We start from the raw sequence: 21,796 nt of genomic DNA, 5'->3' as shown, positions 1-21,796 counted from the left end.
CATGGTGATGTGACTCTGAAGTCTTAGCTACTCGGGAGGCTAAGGCAGGAGGATCACTTGAGCCAAGGAGTTCAAGGCTGCAGTGAGCAATGATCATAACACTGTACTTCAGCCTGGGCAACATAATGAAATCCTATCTCTAAAAAAAATTAAAAATAAAAAAGAGGAAAATTATTTTTCCCCCAACAAATACTGACACTTATAATAGATATAAACTAAGTTGTCAGCTGAAGTTAATGCAGAAAAGCTCAACTGACTTGACACTCATCATGCTTTAAACTTGATGTAGTGTTTAAATATTCATTGCAATTCCAATGAATTTTTTTTCTTCTTCATTGTTCCAAGCTATGGTTACAGTAAAAACTGCACCAAGTTGGCAGAACCGGGGCCTCTCTTGTTTTGGCCGTGCTGACTGGTTTTCAGTGTCTGAGTTCTTGTCTTCCTCAAGTCAAAGTGGCGGCACATTAGATTCCTGGAGCAGGAGAGTTAAGCTTGAGCCAAACATCCTGGGTCCAAGTTCCGGCTCCGCCTCGTACAGGGACATGACACTGGCAAGGTAATTAATCTTTACTTATCTGCAGAAAAGGGATGATAAGGCTGTGCACGGTGGCTCATGCCTGTAATCCTAGCACTTTGGGAGGCCGAGGCAGGTGGATTGCCTGAGCTCAGGCATTCGAGACCAGCCTGGGCAACGCGGTGAAACCCCATCTCTACTAAAATACAAAAAAATTAGCCGAGTATGGTGGCATGCACCTGTAATCCCAGCTACTTGGGAAGCTGAGACAGGAGAATTGCTTGAACCCGGGAGGCAGAGGTTGCAGTGAGCTGAGATCATGCCCACTGCACTCCAGCCTGGGTAACAGTGTGAGACCCTGTCTCGAAAAAAAACAAAGAAAGAAAGAAAAGAAAAGGGATGATAACTGTACCAGTTTCACACAGTTGTTATGAGGATTGGCTGAATACGATCTTGAGGAGTGTTTAGAAGAATGAATGACATACCGTGTATACTCAATAAATGTTCCCTGCATTATATTTATTATATATTTCCCAGAGGTGATCTTATTCCTGTGTTTACATTTAAGTTAATGTATAAAGTCTGCTTGATAAACTAAAATCAAGGACATTGTGTTCCACATATTATAATTGTGAGTTTTTAAAAATAACCTTTCAAAGTTAAATAAAACAAACACATCAGTTTAGGAGTCAGACTGACTTGGGTTCCATTTACTTAGCAGTTAGGTAAGCATAATATTTATTATCCCTAAGCATCTGTTTCCTTATCAATAACAAGAATATCAATATTACACCTTTTAAGGAATCGACTACCTAACAGAAGACAAATATTTAATAAAGGATTGCTATTTTTACTATATTTTCTGTGAAAGGTAATTATTGCCTGTAAAGTAAAACAAGTAGTAATTGTTCCGGCATTATTGTAAAACTCTTCCAACTAAGAAAGAAACTTAGCTGAGCGCAGTGTTTCATGCCTGTAATCCCAACATTTTGGGCAATATATGGAGACCTCATCCTTAAAAAAAAATTTAAAAATTAGCCCGGCACAGCAGTGTAACACCGGTGGTCCTAGTTACTCAGGAGGCTGAGGCAGGAGGATCACCTGAGCCCAGAAGGTCAGAGGCTACAGTGATCCGTGATTGTGCCACTGCACTCCAGGCAACAGAGCAAGAAACTGTCTATTTTAAAAAAGGAAATCATTAAAACCAGTTTCCTGGAATTTATTATAGAGATAGAAATAGATTAGTGACTGCCTAGAACAAGGGCAAGAGAGTAGTGAGGGCTAAAGGGTACAGAATTTCTTTTCGTATATTAAAAATGTTCTAAAATTGATTGTGGTGATGATTGCACAACTCTGTGAACATACTAAAAATCACTGGATTGTATACTTTGAGTGAATTATACAATATGTGAATTAAATCTCCATAAAGCTATTATTCGGCTCGGTGTGGTGGCTCACACCTATAATCTCAACACTTTGGGAGGCCAAGGCAGGTGGATCACTTGAGTCCAGGAGTTCAAGACCAGCCTGGGCAACATGGCAAGACTTTGTCTCTACTAAAAATACAAAAATTAGCGAGGCATGGTTGCACGTGCCTGTGGTCTCAGCTACCTGGGAGGCTGATATGGGAGGATTACTTGAACACGGAAGGCAAAGGCTGCAGTGAGCCGAGATTGTGCTACTGCACTCCAGGCTGGGTGACAGAGTGAGAGTCTGTCTCAAAACAAAATTAAAAGTAAAAATAAAGTTGTTATTATAAAACACAATAAAATGATCACATATGGTATGAATCTATTTATATGACATTACAGAAAACACAAAACTATGGGGACAAACAACAGGTCAGCAGTTGCCAGGCATTGGGGTGGGGTTGGCACAAGAAAGTTTTTTTTTAGGGGGGTGACAGAACTTTTCTGTATTCTTATTATGAAAATAATTCAATGAATCCACACATGTATTAAAATTCATAGAGCTGTACAGCAAAATTTTACAGTTGATTTTAAAAAAAGTTTTATTAAAATCTATTTGCATTTTAATTTTTTCCAAAGAAAAAAATTGCTTACTAATCTTTAAAAGATTTTATTGTTGTTGTTGTCACTGTTTGTGAGACAGGGTCTCACTGTCACCCAGGCTGGAGAGCAGTGGCGCGATCTCAACTCACTGCCGCCTCCACCTCTCAGGCTCAAGCAATCCTCCCAACTCAGCCTCCTAAGTAGCTGGGAATACAGGTCCGTGCCACCACTCTTGGCTAATTTTTTAAATTTCCTATAGAGATGAGGTCTCACTATGTTGCCTAGGATGGTCTCAAACTTCTGCGCTCAAGTGATCTTCCTGCCTTGGCCTCCCAAAGTGCTAGGATTACCGGTGTGAGCAACTGCGCCGACCTTAAAAGTTATTCTGATGGCTAAGAGTGCTTATATCCCTTTACTAAAGATTTTGAAATATTTTAGATACATATGAAGTAGTAAGTTTTCCGTTAAAATAGAGGAAAAATTGAGGTAGAAAAGGCATATTTGATCAGTAAGACAGAACTGGTATTAGACTCTGGGGGTCTTGTGCAGTCAACTCCTCGAAACCACCATGTGCAAAGTCGGAGGTGTGCTCAGCGTCAGAATGCTTCTTCCTGATCTCCTGATCTCAAGTCTTGGTAAAACTTTCAGAAGCATGTAGCTTATTATGAGGAGGAGGAGGGGAGTACCTTTTAATGTACAACAGAGAAAGGTTTACTGTTCTTAATCTAAACTCTGAATTTTCATTTATATGGCATGATAGGAGTCACATAAATCAAAGTTCTAATGTACTATTGCTTGATTTTCAGCTCCTTATCAGGAGAAAGTAGGTCAAGATTGTAATGTGATCAATCAGAAGATACCTGTGGACAGTGAACCTGCATAAAGTCGGTGTTCGGGTGAGTAACATGGTTCTCCAACCAGCTCACTCCATTGCAGTTATTTCCTCATCATTTACATGAAGGTTAGGCTGGGCGTCGTAGCTCATGCCTGTAATCCCAGCACTTTGGGAGGCCAAGGCGGGAGGATCACCTAAGGTCAGGAGATTGAGACCATCCCGGCCAACATGGCGAAACCCCGTCTCTACTAAAAATATAAAAATTATCTGGGCGTGATGGCGGGCACCTGTAGTCCCAGCAACTCAGGAGGCTGAGGTAGGGAGAATCGCTTGAACCCGGAAGGCAGAAGTTGCGGTGAGCCAAGATCACGCCACTGCACTCCAACCTGGGTGACAGAGAAAGACTCTGTATCTAAATAAATAAATAAATAAATGAAGGTGAGGAGCTTGCAGGGAATGTCTCTCTTACTAAATTAGGCATGGTTTTTATTCTTTGTTTCTTTTTTTAAAAAAAATTTATTATACTTTAATTTCTAAGATACATGTGCAGAACATGCAGGTTTGTTACATAGGTATACATGAGCCATGGTGGTTTCCTGCACCTACCATCCCGTCATCTATATTAGGTATTTCTCCTAATGCCATCTCTCCTCTAGGCCGCCCGCTCCCTGACAGGCCCCGGTATGTGACGTTCTCCTCCCTGTGTCCATGTGTTCTCATTGTTCAGCTCCCACTTATGAGTGAGAATATGTGGTGTTTGGTTTTCTGTTCTTATGTTAGTTTGCTGAGAACGATGGTTTCCAGCTTCATCCATGTCCCTGCTATTCTGTTTTTTATTTATAAACTTGCTTTTGTTTCTTTGATGTTATTGTTTCTTTTTCAGAGATGAGAGTCTTGCTCTGTTACCCAGGCTGGAGTGCAGTGGCATAATCATAGCTCACTGCAGCCTCCAACTCCTGGACTCGAGGGACCTCTCGCTTCAGCCTCCAGAGCAGCTAGGATGACAGGGGCATGCCACCACATCTAGCTAAAACTTTTTTTTTTTTTTTTTGCTTTACCCCTCACGAGATGCTTAAGGATGACCTAATGATAAGAGAAAAGGTGTTCTCTTTGCTGTTTGTCATAACATCTTCAGAAGAATGAAAGTGCACCTGGTATGTACACCAAATTTCCACTTCCCCACACGACTGGTGATGATGCATGAGTGAATCGACTGAAACAGGCCAGGGGTACCATGAGTGGGGAGTGGGCAGGGATCCTCCAAAATCAAGAAAAGGCTCAGGGTAGTACAGTTTAATCCAAAACAACAGCCAAAACTGGGGAGAAAATTAGACTCTTCAAGGAACTCCCAGGTACATTACCCCATTTAATCCTTGAAACAACTGGATGAGATACCAAACAAAAATCTGTTATTACTGTTTTATGTATTAGAAAAATGAGGCCTCAAGAGCTTAAGGAACTTCATCTAATGTCCCAAGACTGGTATTTGACAAAGCATTGACTAGAAGGCAATTCCTTAAAAAAAAAAAAAAAAAAAGAAAAGAAAAGAAAAAATTGTAGAGATAAGGTCTCACTCTGATGCCCACGCTGGTCTTGAATTCCTGGCCTCATGTGATCCTCCTGCCTTGGCCTCCCTCAGTGCTGAGACTACAGGTGTGAGCCACCACACCCAGCCCAGAAACCAATTCCTGACTCTCAGTTTGTGACTATGACATCATGCTGCTCCTCAGACACCCCAAAGTTCACAACCTGGAATATTTTTCATTAGCTACTACAGTGTTACTAATCCATACCTATATTCTTCACCAAGATTAGTAAGGAATTCAGTCAAGTTACTTCCCCATCTCTTCCTACTTTATTTCCAACTGAGGGACTCACTTCTTCACTTGGAAACTGCTCTGCTCTGGTCAGTCTCTTTGGTCCAATATTCTCTCCATTCCCAAGATTCACTCTTTGTTCAAATCCTCTGTAGCATCCAGCCATTGCTAACAGAGACAAACAGTTAAAATGCAGAGATGCCAAGCATCAGGAACTGTGGCTGGAGGAAATTAAACTGGAGGTTTTGGGGCTGGCTGCAGTGGTTCAGTTCACGTCTGTAATCCCAGCACTTTGGGAAGCTGAAGCAGGTGGGAAGATCACTTGAGCCCAGGAGTTCAAGACCAGCCTGGGCAACACAGTGAGATCCCCATCTATACAAAAAATTTTAGGCTTGGCACTGTGGCTCATGCCTGTAATCCCAGCACTTTGGGAGACTGAAGCACGTGGGTGGATCACTTGAGCACAGGAGATTGAAACCAGCCTGGGCAACATGGCAAAACCCCATCTCGACAAGAAATACAAAAATTAGCCAGGCAGGCCAGGCGTGGTGGCTCATGCCTGTAATCCCAGAATTTTGGGAGGCTGAGGCGGGTGGATCACCTGAGATCAAGAGTTTGACACCAGCCTGGCCAACACGGTGAAACCCTATCTCTACTAAAAATACAAAAAAATTAGCTGGGTATGGTGGCAGGCACCTGTAATCCTAGCTACTCAGGAGGCTGAAGCAGGAGAATCGCTGGAACCCACAAGGCAGAGGTTGCATTGAGCCAAGATAGCACCAATGCACTCCAGCCTGGGCAACAGAGCGAGACTCCATCAAAAAAAAAAAAAAATTAGCCAGGTGTAGTGGCACATGCCTGTAGTCCCTGCTACTTGGCAAGATAAGCTGGGAGGATCACTGGAGCCCAGGAGGTTGAGGCTGCAGTGAGCCAAGATTGAGCCACTGCACTTCAGTTTGGGTGACAGAGCGACCACTGTCTCAAAAAAAAAAAAAAAAAAATTAAAAAAGTTAATCTGGCACAGTGGCATGCACCTGTAGTCCCAGCTACTCAGGAGGCTGAGGTGGGAGGATAACTTAAGCCCAGGAGGTGGAGGCTGCAGGAGCCATGACCATGCCACTGCACTCCAGTCTCCGCAACAGAGCAAGACCCTGTCTAAAATAATAAAAAGTAAAAAATAAAATAAAAATAATCTGGGGGGTATCGGGGATGCAGACAGGCAAACAACAGGCTCAGCATGTTCTCCTGGGGTATGGTTATTCCCTGCATGGCCCAGACTTCACTTGTGACTTTTTCACAGAAAGATGGGTCCCTTAGTGGGTCCCACAGAAAGATGAACCCACAGATGGGTCCAGTGCCTGTGCATGTCCTTCATATCTTGTGTGACACGAAAATTTATACTCTAAGCCAGGTGCAGTGGCACATGCCTCTAGTCCCAGCTACTCGAGAAGCTGAGGTAGGAGGATCGCTTGAGCCCAGGAGCTCAGGACCGTAGCGTGTGAGTGATAATCGTGCCTGTGAATGGGCAGTGCACTCTAGCCTGGGCAACATAGTGAGACCTTGCTTCTAAAAAACAAAACAAAACAGCAACAAAAATAAAAGGAAAATTTTCTTTTTCTTTTTTTTTTTTTTTTTTTGAGACAGAGTCTCGCTCTGTCACCCAGGCTGGAGTGCAGTGGCGCGATCTCAGCTCACTGCAACCTCCGCCTCCCGGGTTCACGCCATTCTCCTGCCTCAGCCTCCTGAGTAGCTGGGACTACAGGCGACCGCCGCCACGCCCGGGTAATTTTTTGCATTTTTAGTAGAGTCGGGGTTTCACTGTATTAGCCAGGATGGTCTCGATCTCCTGACCTCGTGATCTACCCGCCTCGGCCTCCCAAAGTGCTGGGATTACAGACGTGAGCCACCGCGCCCGACCAGGAAAATTTTCTTTAAAAAAGTATACGCCTAGTTTTTTTAAGCATTTTAACTTTCTGAGTATATCTGGAACAGTTTTGTTATTGAGAACTCATGGCTTTGACTGCAAGTCATATGCATGCATATTCAAGAGTAGTGAGTATCCAAGAACTGTTTTCTGAATGATACATAAGTGAAGCATGACTTCATGGATTAACAATTACCACAGGTCAATTATGCCTCTCTCTGTCACCCCCAACAAAAATAAATATCAAAACTACATGAAGCAGAAGTTGAAATAACAGTCCGTAACAAAGGTGCTGTGTTCCTTAACATCAGAAAAATGAGTCTTTATTTTACTGAAGAATAGCATCACTGAATTCACAAACTCAGTCAGTACTTTCAAATGCCTATGCACAGACTGGCACTGTGTCATATAACAGGATGTTTGATTACATGTGGGTCAGTGGAAACTACCCTTATCACACCCACATATTTGCATTTATAAATTTACTTGGCTGTGCAGAAAAACCAGCTATATATGGCTTGTGCCAACTAATTTTACTAATTAATGGATGAATAAAAAGGTATTTAAATAAGGCTCAGATCAAACTCATGTGTGAGAATTTTAGCAACTGAATTGCCAGGGTAAAACAGGAAGAGTTCTTGCTCTCCAGTTGAATTGCAAGTAAATTCCACACACAGAGAGATGCCGGTGGTAGCCAAACCCACAGCTTGAAAATCTGTTTATTTGCCAAACCAAATGGCTTTGTACTGCTTTTCAATTCCCTACAATTTATTGTTTAAAAGCCTACACTGGAAACTAAACAAAAACTAGAAGCAGAATGGCAGATGCCTTTCAGGGGAGTACTGCTTGGGGGAGGGTCAACATCATTCTGCTTTTTGATCTTGGGGGTGGTTACACAAGACTCTGCATTTGGCTAGATTCTTCTGTTTTCTGCACTTTTCTACGTAAGTGTTATACTTAAATTTTAAACACACACACCCACACACACATATACACACACACTCCCGCATTGGGAAAACTTGTTGAAAAATTCCCTCGAATCCTGTTAGAAAGAACTCTGTCAGAAATATTCTTTCTTTGGCAAGGCACAATGGCTCATGCTTGTAATCCCAGGAATTTGGTATCCCGAGATGGGGGGAACATTTGAGCCCAGGAGTTCAAGGCTGCAATGAACTATGATGGTGTCACTGCACTCCATCTTGGGTGACAGAGCAAAATCCTGCTTCAAAAAAAAAAAGATACTTTCTTATTATATAATTTAGAGTCAATGAGTGCATGGCTAGAAATATTAACATAACCGTATCATCAAATCAGAAAGCACCTTTTAGAGCCATCTAATGCAACTTTCTTTCTTTTTTTTTTTTTTTTTTTGGAGATGGAGTCTTGCTCTGTCGCCCAGGCAGGAGTCCCATGGTGTGGTCTCAGCTCAATGCAACCTCCGCCTCCTGGGTTCAAGTGATTCTCCTGCCTCAGCCTCCCAAGTAGCTGGGACTACAGGTGCGTGCCACAACACCTGGCTAATTTTTGTATTTTTAGAAGAGATGGGTTTCACTATGCTGACCAGGCTGGTATTGAACTCCTGGCCTCGTGATCTGCCCGCCTCAGCCTCCTAAAGTGCTGGGATTACAGATGTGAGCCACCATGCCCTGCCTTAATGCAACCTTTTCTAAAAGGTCTTGTAAGAATCTCTTAGCCTTTGCTGACAAACGTTTAATGATGGAGAAGGACCCTTCTCCAGGACCCATGCAGGCAGCTTTGATTGTTAGAAGTTTCTCCTTACTTTGTAATCCACGATCTCTGCCTTTGTAAATTTCTCCATTATCATTCCCTCTCCCACATCACAGCCATTTCAATATACTGTCAGCCAGCAATCCACGATCTCTGCCTTTGTAAATTTCTCCATTATCATTCCCTCTCCCACATCACAGCCATTTCAATATACTGTCAGCCAGCAATCCACGTGGCAATGTATTAAATGACAAAGAGTAAAGATCCTGTCCCCTCTCTGCCAAAAAAGTGAACACCCACCTGCTTGGTAGGTAAATACCCAGCCAGAAGAAGGGCAATTTATCAAACTTAATGAAATATCCCCAAGGACACCTCTGTCTATTTATACACATTTCTGCCATCAAGCAACTTTTTTTTCATTCTTTAAAGTTGTGGTAAAATAAACACAATATAAAATTTATATCATAACTATTTTAAGTGTATAACTCAGTGGCATTAAGTACATTCATATTCTTGTATAACTATCACACCATCCATCTCCAGAACTCTCTTCACCTTGTAAAACTGAAACTCTGTATCCATTAAGCAGTAACTTCCCATTCCTTCCCCCATCAAGTCCCTGGAAGACACCATTCTGTTTTCTGTCTCTATGAATTTGACTATTTGAGGAACTTCATATTAGTGGACTCATACAGTATTTGTCCTTTTGTGTCTGGCTTATTTCACTTAGCATGATGTCCTCAAGTTTTGTCCTTGTTGTACCATGTGTCAACATTTCCTTTTTTTTTTTTTTTTTTGAGACGGAGTTTCACTCTTGTTGCCCTGGCTGGCTGGAGTGCAGTGGCAGGATCTCGGCTCACTGCAACCTCTGCCTCCCGGGTTCAAGTGATTCTTCTGCCTCGGCCTCCCGAGTAGCTGGGATTAAAGGCATGCGCCACCATGTTCGACTAATTTTGTATTTTTAGTAGAGATGGGGTTTCTCCATGTTGGTCAGGCTGGTGCCAAACTGCTGACCTCAGGTGATCTGCCCACCTCAGCCTCCCAAAGTGCCGGGATTACAGGCATGAGCCACCGCGCCCAGCCAGCATTTCCTTTTTTTAAAGGCTGAATAACATTCCATTGGATGGCTGGGCACGGTGGTTCATGCCTGCAATCCCAGCACTTTGGGAGGCCACAGCAGGTAGATTGCTTGAGCCCAGGAGTTCAAGATTAGCCTGGACAACATGGCAAAACGTTATTTCTACAAAAAATACAAAAAATTAGCCAGGCATGGTGGCATGCACCTGTAGTCCCAGCTACTCAAGAGGCTGAGGTGGGAGGATCACCTGAGCCCAGGAAGTCAAGTCTATAGTGAGCTGTAATGGCGCCACTGCACTCTAGCCTGGGTGACAGAGTAAAACCCTGTTTCCAAAAAAAAAAAAAAAAAAAATTCCAATGTACATATAAACCACATTTTGTTTCATCCATTGATGAACATGAGTTACTTCTAATTCTTAGCTATTGTGAATAATGTTACTATGAACACAAGTGTACAAATATCTCTGAGACCCCACATTCAGTTCTTTGGGGTACATGCCCAGAAGTAGCATTGCTGCATCACATAGCAATTCTATGTTTAACTTTTTGAGGAACTACCATATGATTTTCCATCATAGCTATAGCATTTTACACTCCCACCAACAATGCACAGGATTCCAGTTTCTCCACATCCTTGGCGCCACTTGTTATTTTCTGATTTTTGTTTTTGTGTTCTTTTTCAACATGACATGATTTCATCATGATTTCTCGTTTTTTATAGTAGCCATCCTAAGCAACTTTCTTTTTATTATTGTTATTATTATTCTACAAACAGGCTGTTGCTCTGTCACCCAGGATGGAGTGTGGTGGCGTAATCATTGCTCACTGCAGCCTCAATCTCCTGGGCTCAAGCAATCCTCCTGCCTCAGTCTCCTGAGTAGTTGAGACTATAGGCTCACATCACGGCACTCTGAGTAATTTTTATTTGTTTTTATTTATTCTTATTTTTTTTTTCTATAGAGACAGGTTCTCACTTTATTGCCCAGTCTGGCCTTGAACTCCTGGCTTTAAGCAATCCGCCCATCTCAGGCTCCCAAAGTGCTGGGATTATAGGTGTGAGCTGCACCCAGCTAAGCAACTTCCTTTTGATAACAATACCAATGACTACCATTTAGCTATGTGCTTCACTTGTGGCTAGTTTGGAATCCACTGTAACCTAGAACACTCACAACAAACTGCTGAGGTTTAAACATGAGAACTCTGAGGCTAGCAAGGCCAGCACCTTGCCAGCAGCAGCCCACAGTTAGGAAGGGACAGACCTGGGATTTCAGCCCTCACATGCAATTAATTCGACACCCTGTGCTCTACCGCCCTACCCTGCCTTACTTTTGACCATTCAGAGTGATTTCTGGGTTCTCATTTGGGTGCCAGGGATCTCCTGAGCAAGTTGCCCACCCACAACCCCAGCAAAGTCATTGATCAGCATTCTGGTTTGTGAACAATCCAGAGAGAACAGAGCACAACAAATTCCTCTAGGATAGAAACCTCCCATTTACTTATGTTGGTATTTCCCCAAACCACCCACTATCATGACTAACATACACCACTTGATAAACATACATGGGCTGGCTGCGGTGGCTCACGCCTGTAATCCCAGCACTTTGGTAGGCTGAGGTGGGTGGATCCCTTGAGCTTAGGAGTTTGAGACCAGGCTGGCCAACATGGTCAAACCCCATCTCTATAAAAAATAAGCCAGGCATAGTGGCACACACCTGTAGTCCCAGCTACTTGGGAGGCTGAAGTGGGAAGATGGCTTTTGTCCAGGAGGTCAAGGGTGCAGTGAGCTATGACTGCACCACTGCACTGCAGCCTGGGATTGCAGCCTGGTCTCAAACTCCTGAGCTCAAGTTATCCTCCCGCCTTGGCCTCCCAAAAAAACACAAAAATTAGGCAGGCCTGGTGGTGGGGTCTGTAATCCTGGCTACCCAGGACTGAGGTGAGAGGATGGCTTGGGTCCAGGAGGCGGAGGATGCAGTGAGCTGAGATAGAACCACTGCACTTCAGCCTGGGCGACAGAGCAAGACCCCATCTCAAAACAAACACATAAACAAACAAATAAATAAATACACATGAGGGAAAAATTTTGTTATATACATTGGGCATCTATCAAATTTGAAATAATACAAAAAGCCTGAAAGACAAAAATCAACTGCTATGGTGCCGCATTTCATTATACTAACAACCATAAACTCCATATTAAAATTTTGCTTAAAACCAGGTATTTGGCTAGGTGTGCTGGCCAAATCCCTGGTGAGTGAAATCACGCCACTGCACTCCAGCCTGGGTGACAGAGTGAGACTCTGTCTTAAAAACAACAAAAAACCAGGGATTGTGCCCATTACTGTATCTGTCACTCTCCAGGTCACTTAGGGGAGGTATCAAGTACCTACTTGTGGATAACGATTACAAGCTTAAGCCTATTGCAGTCACAGAAAACAGAAATTAATGTTACTTTCTAGCTTCAAATTAATCTCTAGAGAAGTAGCTTTGAGTCATTCAACTCTCCACCTACTCAAAGCATTAAGTCAGTGTTCAATGTGTCTTCACTCTTGGCTATGTCACAAATGCCATATTGTAAAAGAGTCTAGGCAAGAAGTTGGCTGTGATGGACAAAAAACTTAGCTTCATACTAAAAGGCTCCAATGATTCTCCTTCGTTGATGCCATGAAGTCCAACATTTAGTATTAGGGCCAAGCACCCTCCAAGCCTGCTGGTGGAACCTCCCACTGCCTCTCTGGAACCAGCTCCGGTAATGCCCAGTTGGGCTGTCCTTTCTCAGGAAAGCCCCTTCTTCCAGGGTGTGTGGCTGACTCCCTTCAGGATTCCCACCAACACAGCAGGCTTGTACCCCAGCTCCTAACACTGCGGGACTCCCAGTAGCTACCCACGAAAAGTTTGCTAAACTGAATACTAAACATAGCAGTGGAAGGTTCTTTAAGAAAATAGTCTATTTACTACATTTACAGCGCATCAGCTCTCCTGAGACAGAACTCTTACAATTATATCCATCAAGCATCCTTCAAGCCACTCTAGCTCCAAAGTTCCTGTCTGCTCCCACCTGCCCTCTGCAGTCCCACTGGCTTCATTCCATTGCTTCTTATATCCTGCCATTTTAAAATCATATAAGGAGCTAGGCACAATGACTTATGCCTATAATCCCAGGATTTGGGGAGGCTGAGGCGGCCGGATAACTTGAGGCCAGAAGCTCAAGACCAACCTGGCCAACAGAGCAAAACCCCATCTGTACTAAAAATACAAAAAGTAGCTGGACGTGGTGGTGTGTGCCTGTAATCCCAGCTACTCAGGAGGCTGAAGCACAGGAATCACTTGAACCCGGGAGGGGGAGGCTGCAGTGAGCCGAGATCACACCATCACACTCCAGCCTGGATGACGCAGCAAGACTCTGTCTCAGAAAAAAAAAAAAAAAAAACATATATATATATTTATATATTTATATATATTTTTTAATATATATATATATAAAAGAAAGAAAAAACAGCATTCAAAACCAGAAGAAAAAACAGCATTCAAAACCAGAAGAAAAAACAGCATTAAACTGTCAACCAGAAATAATCACTATTAAGACCGTAGTATAAAAATTGTTTGAAATGCAGAGCTTATAGATGATGTGTCCATATATGAATATTTTATTTCAGAAATGGTATCATGTCATCTACTAGTTTGTGTTCAGCTCTTTTGTTGTTGTTTGTTTGTTTGAGACAGGGTCTCACCGGGTTGCACAGGCTGATTTTGAACTCCTGAGCCAAGCAATCCTCCTGCCTCACCCTCCCCAAGTGCTGGAATTACAGGCAAGAGCCACTGCCCCTGGCCCTGTTCAGCTTTTGAAAAAATGTTTTTCATATTAGTAACTGTAATTGAACGTTTTATCTTTTAAGATATTTACAAAGTATCCCATTATATGAATGTGACTTAATTTGTGTTTGTTTAATAAACCTCCCTGCTGGACTGCCCACCTCTCTGCTTTGGAAGGGGGGTATGAAAAAATGTTGATTAATGGATACAAACACACTGTTTGATAGAAGAAATAAGACCTAGCAAGGTGACTAGAGTTCACAATTAACTATCGTGCATTTCAAAACAGCTAGAAGAATTCAAAAGATTCTAGCATTTAAAAAGAAAACAAATATTTACGGTGATGGCTATCTCAAATACACTGATTTAATCTTTACAAATTACAAGAATGTATTAAATTATCACATGTGCCCTGAAACTATGTATATCTATTATGCATCAGAACAAAAAAAGAACAAACTCTAATGGAGTTGGCCAAGCCTACCTCAGAAAAGCTGCTCCAGGCCACATTCCCTAGCAAGTTAAGGGGAGGGGCTCTTCTACCAGATTGTATTTTCCTTTTTCTATTTTGTTTTGTCTACAGATAGATGCTTATTGAGCACATGGTAAAATGTTTCTTGCTATGGGTTGTGGTCAAATAAGTTTAACAGGTGGGCACCGTGGCTCATGCCTGTAATCCCAGCACTTTGGGAGGCCGAGGTGGGCAGATCACCTGAGGTCAGGTGTTCGAGACCAGCCTGACCAACATGGTGAAACCCGTCTCTACTAAAAATACAAAAATTAGCCGGGCGTGGTGGCACACGCCTGTAATCCCAGCTACTCGGGAGGCTGAGGCAGCAGAATCCCTTGAACCTGGGAGGTGGAGGTTGCAGTGAGTGGAGATCGCACCACTGCACTCCAGCCTGGATGAGAGCGAGACTCCATCTCAAAAAAAAAGAAAAAAAAGAAAAAGAAGATGTTTGACAGCCACTGTTCTATCCCAAGAATTTAACAAGGAATTTAACAATTTTTTAAATAGTCCTGAATTATTATAGTTAGTATTTAAAAATTATTATGTAGCCTGAACATTTAAAGATTTCTAAACATCTACCCAAGAGTTTCATAATACTTTCCATGACGGGGAATTTCAAAATGTACATTTTTTCCATTGCTGAAAAAGTCAGGCATGGCCAGGGTGGGCTTTCAAAGCAGGCTCTGCACTTATGACTCCAGACTCCTCCTCTCTCCCACCCCTACCCCACCCTTCACTTAAGGGCAAACTGAAAATTCAGAAGGCAGCAGAGGGTAGAAAGAACCCTGAGGAAAATGCAGCCTTGGGTGGTAAGGAAGGTGGGGCTGCAGGCAAATGACCCAGGCCCGGGGCCTGGGGAGGAGGAAGTATCACTTCCTTGCCTGCCTCCTCTGGGGCCTTCTCCGTCCAGCATCGGGCTACAGTTCTGCTCTCCGTGACACAGCTTCCCCCTGGAAAGCAGAAGTGGTCCTCCCTCTCCAGAGAGCCTCTCTGAGACAAGCTTCTCCATTCCCCTCACCTCTGTGGGGGTTAACATTTACAGGAAGAGTGGGGGCACCCAGACGCACAAACACCAACATGACGTCATTGCTTCAGTGGGAGGTAGAATGAACACACACCCATCTCCCCAGTCTCACTGTACCAGCGCCCAAGGGTAGGCCCAAAGACCGCCCGAAGACCTCTCCACCAGATGTTTTACCAACGGAGACAGGAAGGCGGGGACTAGAAAGAAGCTTCCAACCAGTATGGTCTGGTGTCAATAAAGAGGAGTGAGTGAGATTTCAGATGCTCACAGAAAGGTGTGGGCAGGCAAGCAATACGTAAGTTTGTCTGAAGCATGGACTGTAGAAAGGAAATGAGACCAAAATTCTCTGAGTTATGAAGACTTCCTCCCAGTGTTCTACAACCCAAAAGCAGAGCCTCAACTATCAAGAAACAGCCACTGAAATGGTTCTTTAAATGTATCCCAATTCATGCAGTTCTATAGGATGTCATTTAAGTAGCAGCGTTCTGAACACTGAGCATTCACAATAATGAGATTAACTGACAATCTCTTCCCCTACACGGTCAGCTCATGCCAATTCCTGGGTGCAGAAGGCTTTGTAAGATGATAGGGAAAGAACTGGGGAGAGCAGAAGAAGGGATACTGGAAGCCTGAGGGTTAATAAACCCAGTGAAAAAGCAATGCCATGGAAGAGTTCTATACCAAGGAAAACTATACCCTGAGTGTAAATACAGCTTTCAAGAAATAGCTCTGTGGCAAATAAGGAATGCTGCCAGCTAATTCAGTAATGAGAGAAAATGAAGTACAGAACAGGATGAAGAAGATAAACAACAAAGGCTACTACAGGCCCCTGCTCTTGTCACCATGGATGAGGCTTTTTAATACATCATCCCAAATAACTATTTAAACTTGCTCTTCTAAATTACAAGAGAGGGCTAGGCATGGTGGTTCACACCTGTAATTCCAGCAGTTTGGGAGGCCGAGGCAGGCAGATCACCTAAGGTCAGGAGTTCGAGATCAGCCTGGCCAACATGGTGAAACCCCATCTCTATTAAAAATACGAAAATTAGCCAGGCGTGGTGGTGGGCACCTGTAATCAGTTACTAGGGAGGCTGAGGCAGAAGAATCACTTGAATCCGGGAGATGGAGGTGCAGTGAACTGAGATCGCACCAAAGCACTCCAGCCTGGGTGACAGGAGCAAAAACTCTGTCTCCTCAGTGGGAGGCATAATAAAAAATAAAGAGAGCCCTTCCAACTAACTTAAGCCAAAAATACCCCAGAGAGGCCAGGCACAGTGGCTCACACCTGTAATCCCAGCACTTTGTGAGGCCGAGGTGGGAGGATCACTTGGGGTCAGGAGTTCAAGACCAGCCTGGCCAACATGGTGAAATCCCATTTCTACAGAAAATACAAAAATTAGCTGGGTGTGGTGGCATATGCTTGTAAGTAATCCCAACTACTTGGGAGGCAAAGGCAGGGAGGATTGCTTGAACCCAGGAGGTGGAGATTGCAGTGAGCTGAGATTGCACCATTGCACTCCAGGCTGGGCGACAGAGTGAGCCTCCATCTCAAAAAAGAAGAAAAAAACAAAACAACAACAACAAAAACCTCAAAAGCTCCAAGTCTTTAAACTAACTGTTACAAAATTTCTAATCCCTCCATTGGCAGATTTCCATACCATTTTCTATGCGTGGGTGTTTCCCCCGAAAGGGAACTTATTCAAAATAAATTTTAGAAATGATAATGGAGTGAACTCAAAGTTTCACAATTTAAGTATCAGGAAACCAGGCAGCTGTAAGAAATCTTTCAGTATTTCTGACTGGAAAAAAAACCCAACTTCCTCTTCCATGTTCTTCTCTGCATTATCAGCCTTAAAGGATGGGAGGCAATGTATATCTATATTGTTGGCCTAGAACAGTGCCTTGCACATAGCAGGTACTCAAAATGATCAGGTGTTTTCATGTGTGTCCTATGAGCCCTGTCTCCTTAATTTATATTTTCACTTGAATGATGCTCTCACTGATAAAACAACCATACAGGAGGCTGGTAAAGTTTACAGGGAGACACTTCCAGCAGAGGTGGTGGAAAGTCCTTTGCAAAGTATTACTCAGGTAATTAACCAATAAGCAACTGATTGCCCCCAAGACAGTCACTAGAGCTGCTCGGATAGCAGCCAGTATAGGTGTCATCTTAGCAGTTACTGGAGACCACCCTTTCCCACCCCCAAGCAAGAAACAGTGCTAAAAAGCACAGAAATTCATTTCTAGAAGACAGCTTTAAGTGCTCAGCTTGATGGTGGATCTGCTGTGTCCTGAGCAGTTAGTCACTTAGTTCAGAAAATTACCAAGTGATAAAAGAAAATTAACTCGTGATTTCATTTTTAAAAATGCTTGTTAAATGAACTATTTATTTGCTTTTAAGCACAGATGGTCTGCAACTTAACGACTTTTCAACTTTACGATGGTGCAAAAGCATTAGGCATTCAGTAAAAAGTGTACTTCAAGTACCCATACAACCATTTCATTTTTCACTTTTAATACAGTATTCAATAAATTACATGAGCTATTCAACACTTTATTATAAAATAGGCTTTGTGTCAGATGATTTTGCCCAACGGTAGCCTAATGTGAGTGTTTCGACCATGTTTAAGGTAGGTTAGGCTAATCTATGATGTTTAGTAGGTTAAGTGTATTAAATGCATCTTCTACTTTCAGTATTTTCAACTTACGATTGGGTTTATTGAGACACAGCATCATCGTAAGTTGACAGGCATTTGTAATTGAGCACCCACTACAAGTCCAAAGGTGGACAAGTAGAAAGAGTCAAAAAACATACCTACTACGCCTAATGGTACCACTTAACCAAGCCCGTGACTTTAGACAACCCCCTGAATCTTTTTCTTTATCTGTCCTTCTCCATCCTATAGGAGCCACAAGAGGTTCAAATGAAATTCGAGTTCAGGAAGACTTCAGAGCCCTGAACTAATGAAAGGTGCTAACACTTTCACCATCATCGCTAGGAAGAGCCAGAAAAGGTCTGAGGCTATCTCTGCTGTCAACATGACATTGATCAATGTCCTGACTAATGATTGTGGTGGCCTTTCAATGTTAACACTCATCCATGCATCACTGAGATCATCAGTAGGAGTGAGCTTATAACGACGTTCCCTGCTGTGGGCATGTATACATTGTATCCTTATTTATAAAGTTAGTATGGGTTTGTACATGAATAATATGATTTAATTTTGTTAAGTTACAACTCCACATAGTCATGTGAACCAACTGGAATCTCAGCTGTTTTTGGTGATTTATTTCTAAAAACAAATACTACAGATAGAAGTAAAAGGCTTTCAAAGTCATTGAACAGTGCTGGACCACTTTTCTGCTAAAAGAAAGCTATTGGAGGGGTGGGGCCGGGGCGGGATTACAAAGTTTCCACCTACCTTGGTAACACCAATGACTCTAAAATAATGTGGGCCTTCTGGATTGGGCCAACTACCTTTGCAGGAAACATCTTAACCACCCCACATCAAGACTTCTCTTCCAGTGATAAGTAGAGAAGAGCGGTGCTGAGTGGAGACTCATTTAGAACACTAAATGTGGATAACTCAGTGCTGGGTAACTTTACAATCAACAAAGCCTCTCAAATCCCCGTTTTAGAAACCACAACAGAAAGGGCCAGTAGGCTTCAAACACTTTAGGGACCAGCTCTATTTCTTCATCTCCCTATGTCCTCAGTTTTACATAGGGCAAGCTCACAGGAGCCCTTCATTCCTTCTTCCAACTAATCTCGAACTGAGCACCTACTATGTACCAGGCACTGGGGCTATCATTTTGGACAAGACAGATGAAGCGGTTTTCATGGAGCTTCCACTGTAATAGTGAATACAGACTATCAACCTGCAGACAAATCAATATAACTCTGACTGCTGCTATAAAGGAAATGTTGGCTAAATAAATGACCCAAGTGGTTTATCCCAAATCACAGCATATTAAATGATGGAAGAGGCCAAAACCCAAGTTTCCTCGCTCCTATTTTCTCTCCCCTTACATCTGCTGCCCTCTATCCTTCACTCAGCAAAAGGGCCACACATTTACATCCAAAGAGACCCAGTCACCAAAGACTCTATGATCTAATGAAATTTCTTCAGGCCTGAAAGCACTTACCTGCTTACCTCCAAATGAGAATGGAGGGACTAACTGGATCCCACCCTTTCCCAACAAAGCTTACTCTTACAGAGAAGGGCTTAGTAAGGTCTAGGCTCTTGCAGTGCCTATTCCCCAGGGCATGGCTTTAGGTGTTGGCTGTAGAGAGAAAACATCCCTGTAGCCCACCAGTTTATTGGCTAGTTCTTTAGGGCAAGTCAGACTACTGGGCCCTGCTTTGGGACAGCAAATCCCTCATGTATTTATTAAGCAGATTTACTAATAAGGTCAGATGGCTAAATCAGACATGGTAGTCTTAGGTTCAATATCACCAGGCTGCAAAGAACCAAGAAGCCTCGTTTATATGAATAGAAGTCACTGCAATAAATAACAGTAACATCGTTTATGAAATGTTTGGTATGTACTAGGGGCTCTGTGTGTACTAAACAGTCCCTGAGGTATATATGCTTTCTCAAAGATGAAGAAACCCAAACAGGGAATTTCAATAATCGGTCCCCTAAATATACAGCCAGAAAAGTGCAAGGCCTGGATTCTGAGCCGGCGAAGAAGGGCGAATTTGGGATAATTAACACACACGGTTATACAAAGAAATGAAGATACAACCACTAGTTCACACGACAGGCAGGCTGTTGGAAAGTTACGAATGCACCGCAAGCAAAAGATGCCACCATGGGCCCAGAGAAAGCAGGAAAGTGGGAAGTGACTCTTACGCCCTTCCCCCAAGGCGAAGGAAAGGCAACCCCTGAATTCTTAAAATAACTCTCGCTTCCTCTCAGCCGGCAAAAGCACCGGACTGCTCCTCCGCAGGCCGAAAGGCGCCGCAGCGGGAGGGTGAGCTCCAGCCTCCGCCGCAGACCCTCGACGTCACGCTCCTGCCCCGGGCCACCAGGGAGGGCAGCTGTCCGCGGGCCTCGAGAGGGCGCCGGCGGAGCCCCATCTCCCACTTCCAGGGGACCCAGGGTCCAGAGGGGAGACCAGATCGCACAATCCGAGGAGTTGTCTCCAGTATCCCTGCCGCGCGCCCGCTCCGCAAGGGCACGGGCTTCGCCGCCGTGCGCGCTGAGCGGCCGGAGCGGGGACAGCAGCCGGCCCTCGGGCCCTCGCCGGGAAGGACCCGCGGTGAGCCCGCCCCCGCGCCCGCACCTCCCACCGCTCCCCTGCGCGGCTCAGCCGCTGACACCTGCGGAGCCTCGGTCCCCGCACCCTGGCTCCCCCGGGGCCGGTCGCCCGCCGGCTGAAGACATCTGAGAGCCTTCGCCGCCGAGGCCCGGAGGCTGTGCGGCCAGGAAGCCGCCGCGGGCCGCGCCGATGCCCCTGGCCCCGAGTCGACCCTGCGCCCGGGACTCTGGCTAGTGGCACAGCCGCGGTCCCTGCACCCCCGGCCCGCGTGCCCGCGCGCCCGCGCCCACACTTGGGTTCGCGCAGAGGACTCACCCGCTCGCGGTGAAAGTTTCGGGGTGGCGGAGCTCCACGGTGACTTGAGTTCAGAGCAGGGGGCGCGACGGGGCGGCCCAGCAGGACCTGCGTAGGGGGAGGCTGCTGGCCGGGAACGCGGGACGCGCGGCGAGGGGCTGCTGGCGCGGGGCCGGGGTTGGCGCGGCCGCCCCGCTTGCCGCGGGCTGGAGGCTGCAGCGCGTCGGGCCCGGAGGCGCCACGGCCGGGGAGCGAGCGGCAGCGCGGCCCGGCGCGGCGGGAGAGGAACTGGCTGTCTCTGGGCTCGGTCGAGAGGTCCCAGCTACTTCCTGGTGCTCGGATTTGCATATTGAGCCCGGAGGGCGGGGAAGTGACCGTTTGGTCCCTGCCCAAGGTTTGGGTGTTTGGTGTGGCCGTCGCGCAGGGCTTTGAAGGCACAGAAACCTGGCGACTCAGTCGGCAGCTCCGGGGAGTGGAACAGCCTGGGCCAGCCTTCTACTGTAGGGACGGACGGAACGATCTCCGGAGGAGCCTGGGCTTCGCAGGCACATCGACGATACCTCTCGCGTCTCCTTTCCTTTCCTTCCGACCCATCCCCAAGGTGTCAGGAAGGGGGTGCTCCCGGGAGCGGAGGAGGTGCGCTCTGATGCCTTCCAACATTTGGGGTTCTCTAGAGAAAGGACGCGCGCGATATGCCGAGGTGATGCTCGGGGTCTCGTTGAGTTCTTAGTAATCATTACGAAGTAAGTTCCTTAAGGGTGTACAGGAGGCTGTTCAGGGCATTGATGTGGAAGGGGATGACATGGAGTCAACGGGCCCGGCAGATTCTCCGTTTCTCAAAGCCTCAGTTTCCTCCCAGGACAATGGATGTAAGGATGCCTATCTCGTGTACCTTTCTGTACAGGGCACGCACTGGCCGCATGCAGGAATGCTGGCGTTATTTCATTCCTGCTACAGCTGCATCCCAGCATGTAGGGCAGTG

General features: G+C 44.9%; 1 protein-coding gene across 3 annotated transcripts in view; it reads right to left on the bottom strand.

Annotated features, from left to right (window-relative positions):
- The window catches only part of LYN (LYN proto-oncogene, Src family tyrosine kinase), a 138,371-nt gene extending 117,206 nt beyond the window's left edge, over positions 1-21,165 (bottom strand). For 2 of the 3 annotated variants that reach the window (XM_005563340.4, XM_005563341.4), the window contains exon 1: positions 20,836-21,104. Coding sequence is in view for 1 of the 3 variants with exons in the window: in XM_045398277.2 (XP_045254212.1) it covers positions 20,836-21,162 (327 nt within the window). In the remaining 2 variants the exon portion in view is untranslated. Of the gene's footprint in view, positions 1-20,835 lie in introns of all 3 variants that reach the window. The other variant, XM_045398277.2, reaches the window with a different exon arrangement.
- Between the last annotated feature and the right edge of the window lie 631 nt (positions 21,166-21,796).

Source organism: Macaca fascicularis, chromosome 8, assembly GCF_037993035.2.
Source record: "Macaca fascicularis isolate 582-1 chromosome 8, T2T-MFA8v1.1".
Taxonomy (NCBI): domain Eukaryota; kingdom Metazoa; phylum Chordata; class Mammalia; order Primates; family Cercopithecidae; genus Macaca; species Macaca fascicularis.
Note: the sequence above shows the minus strand (reverse complement) of the source record. Positions and strands in the feature narration are given on the sequence as shown.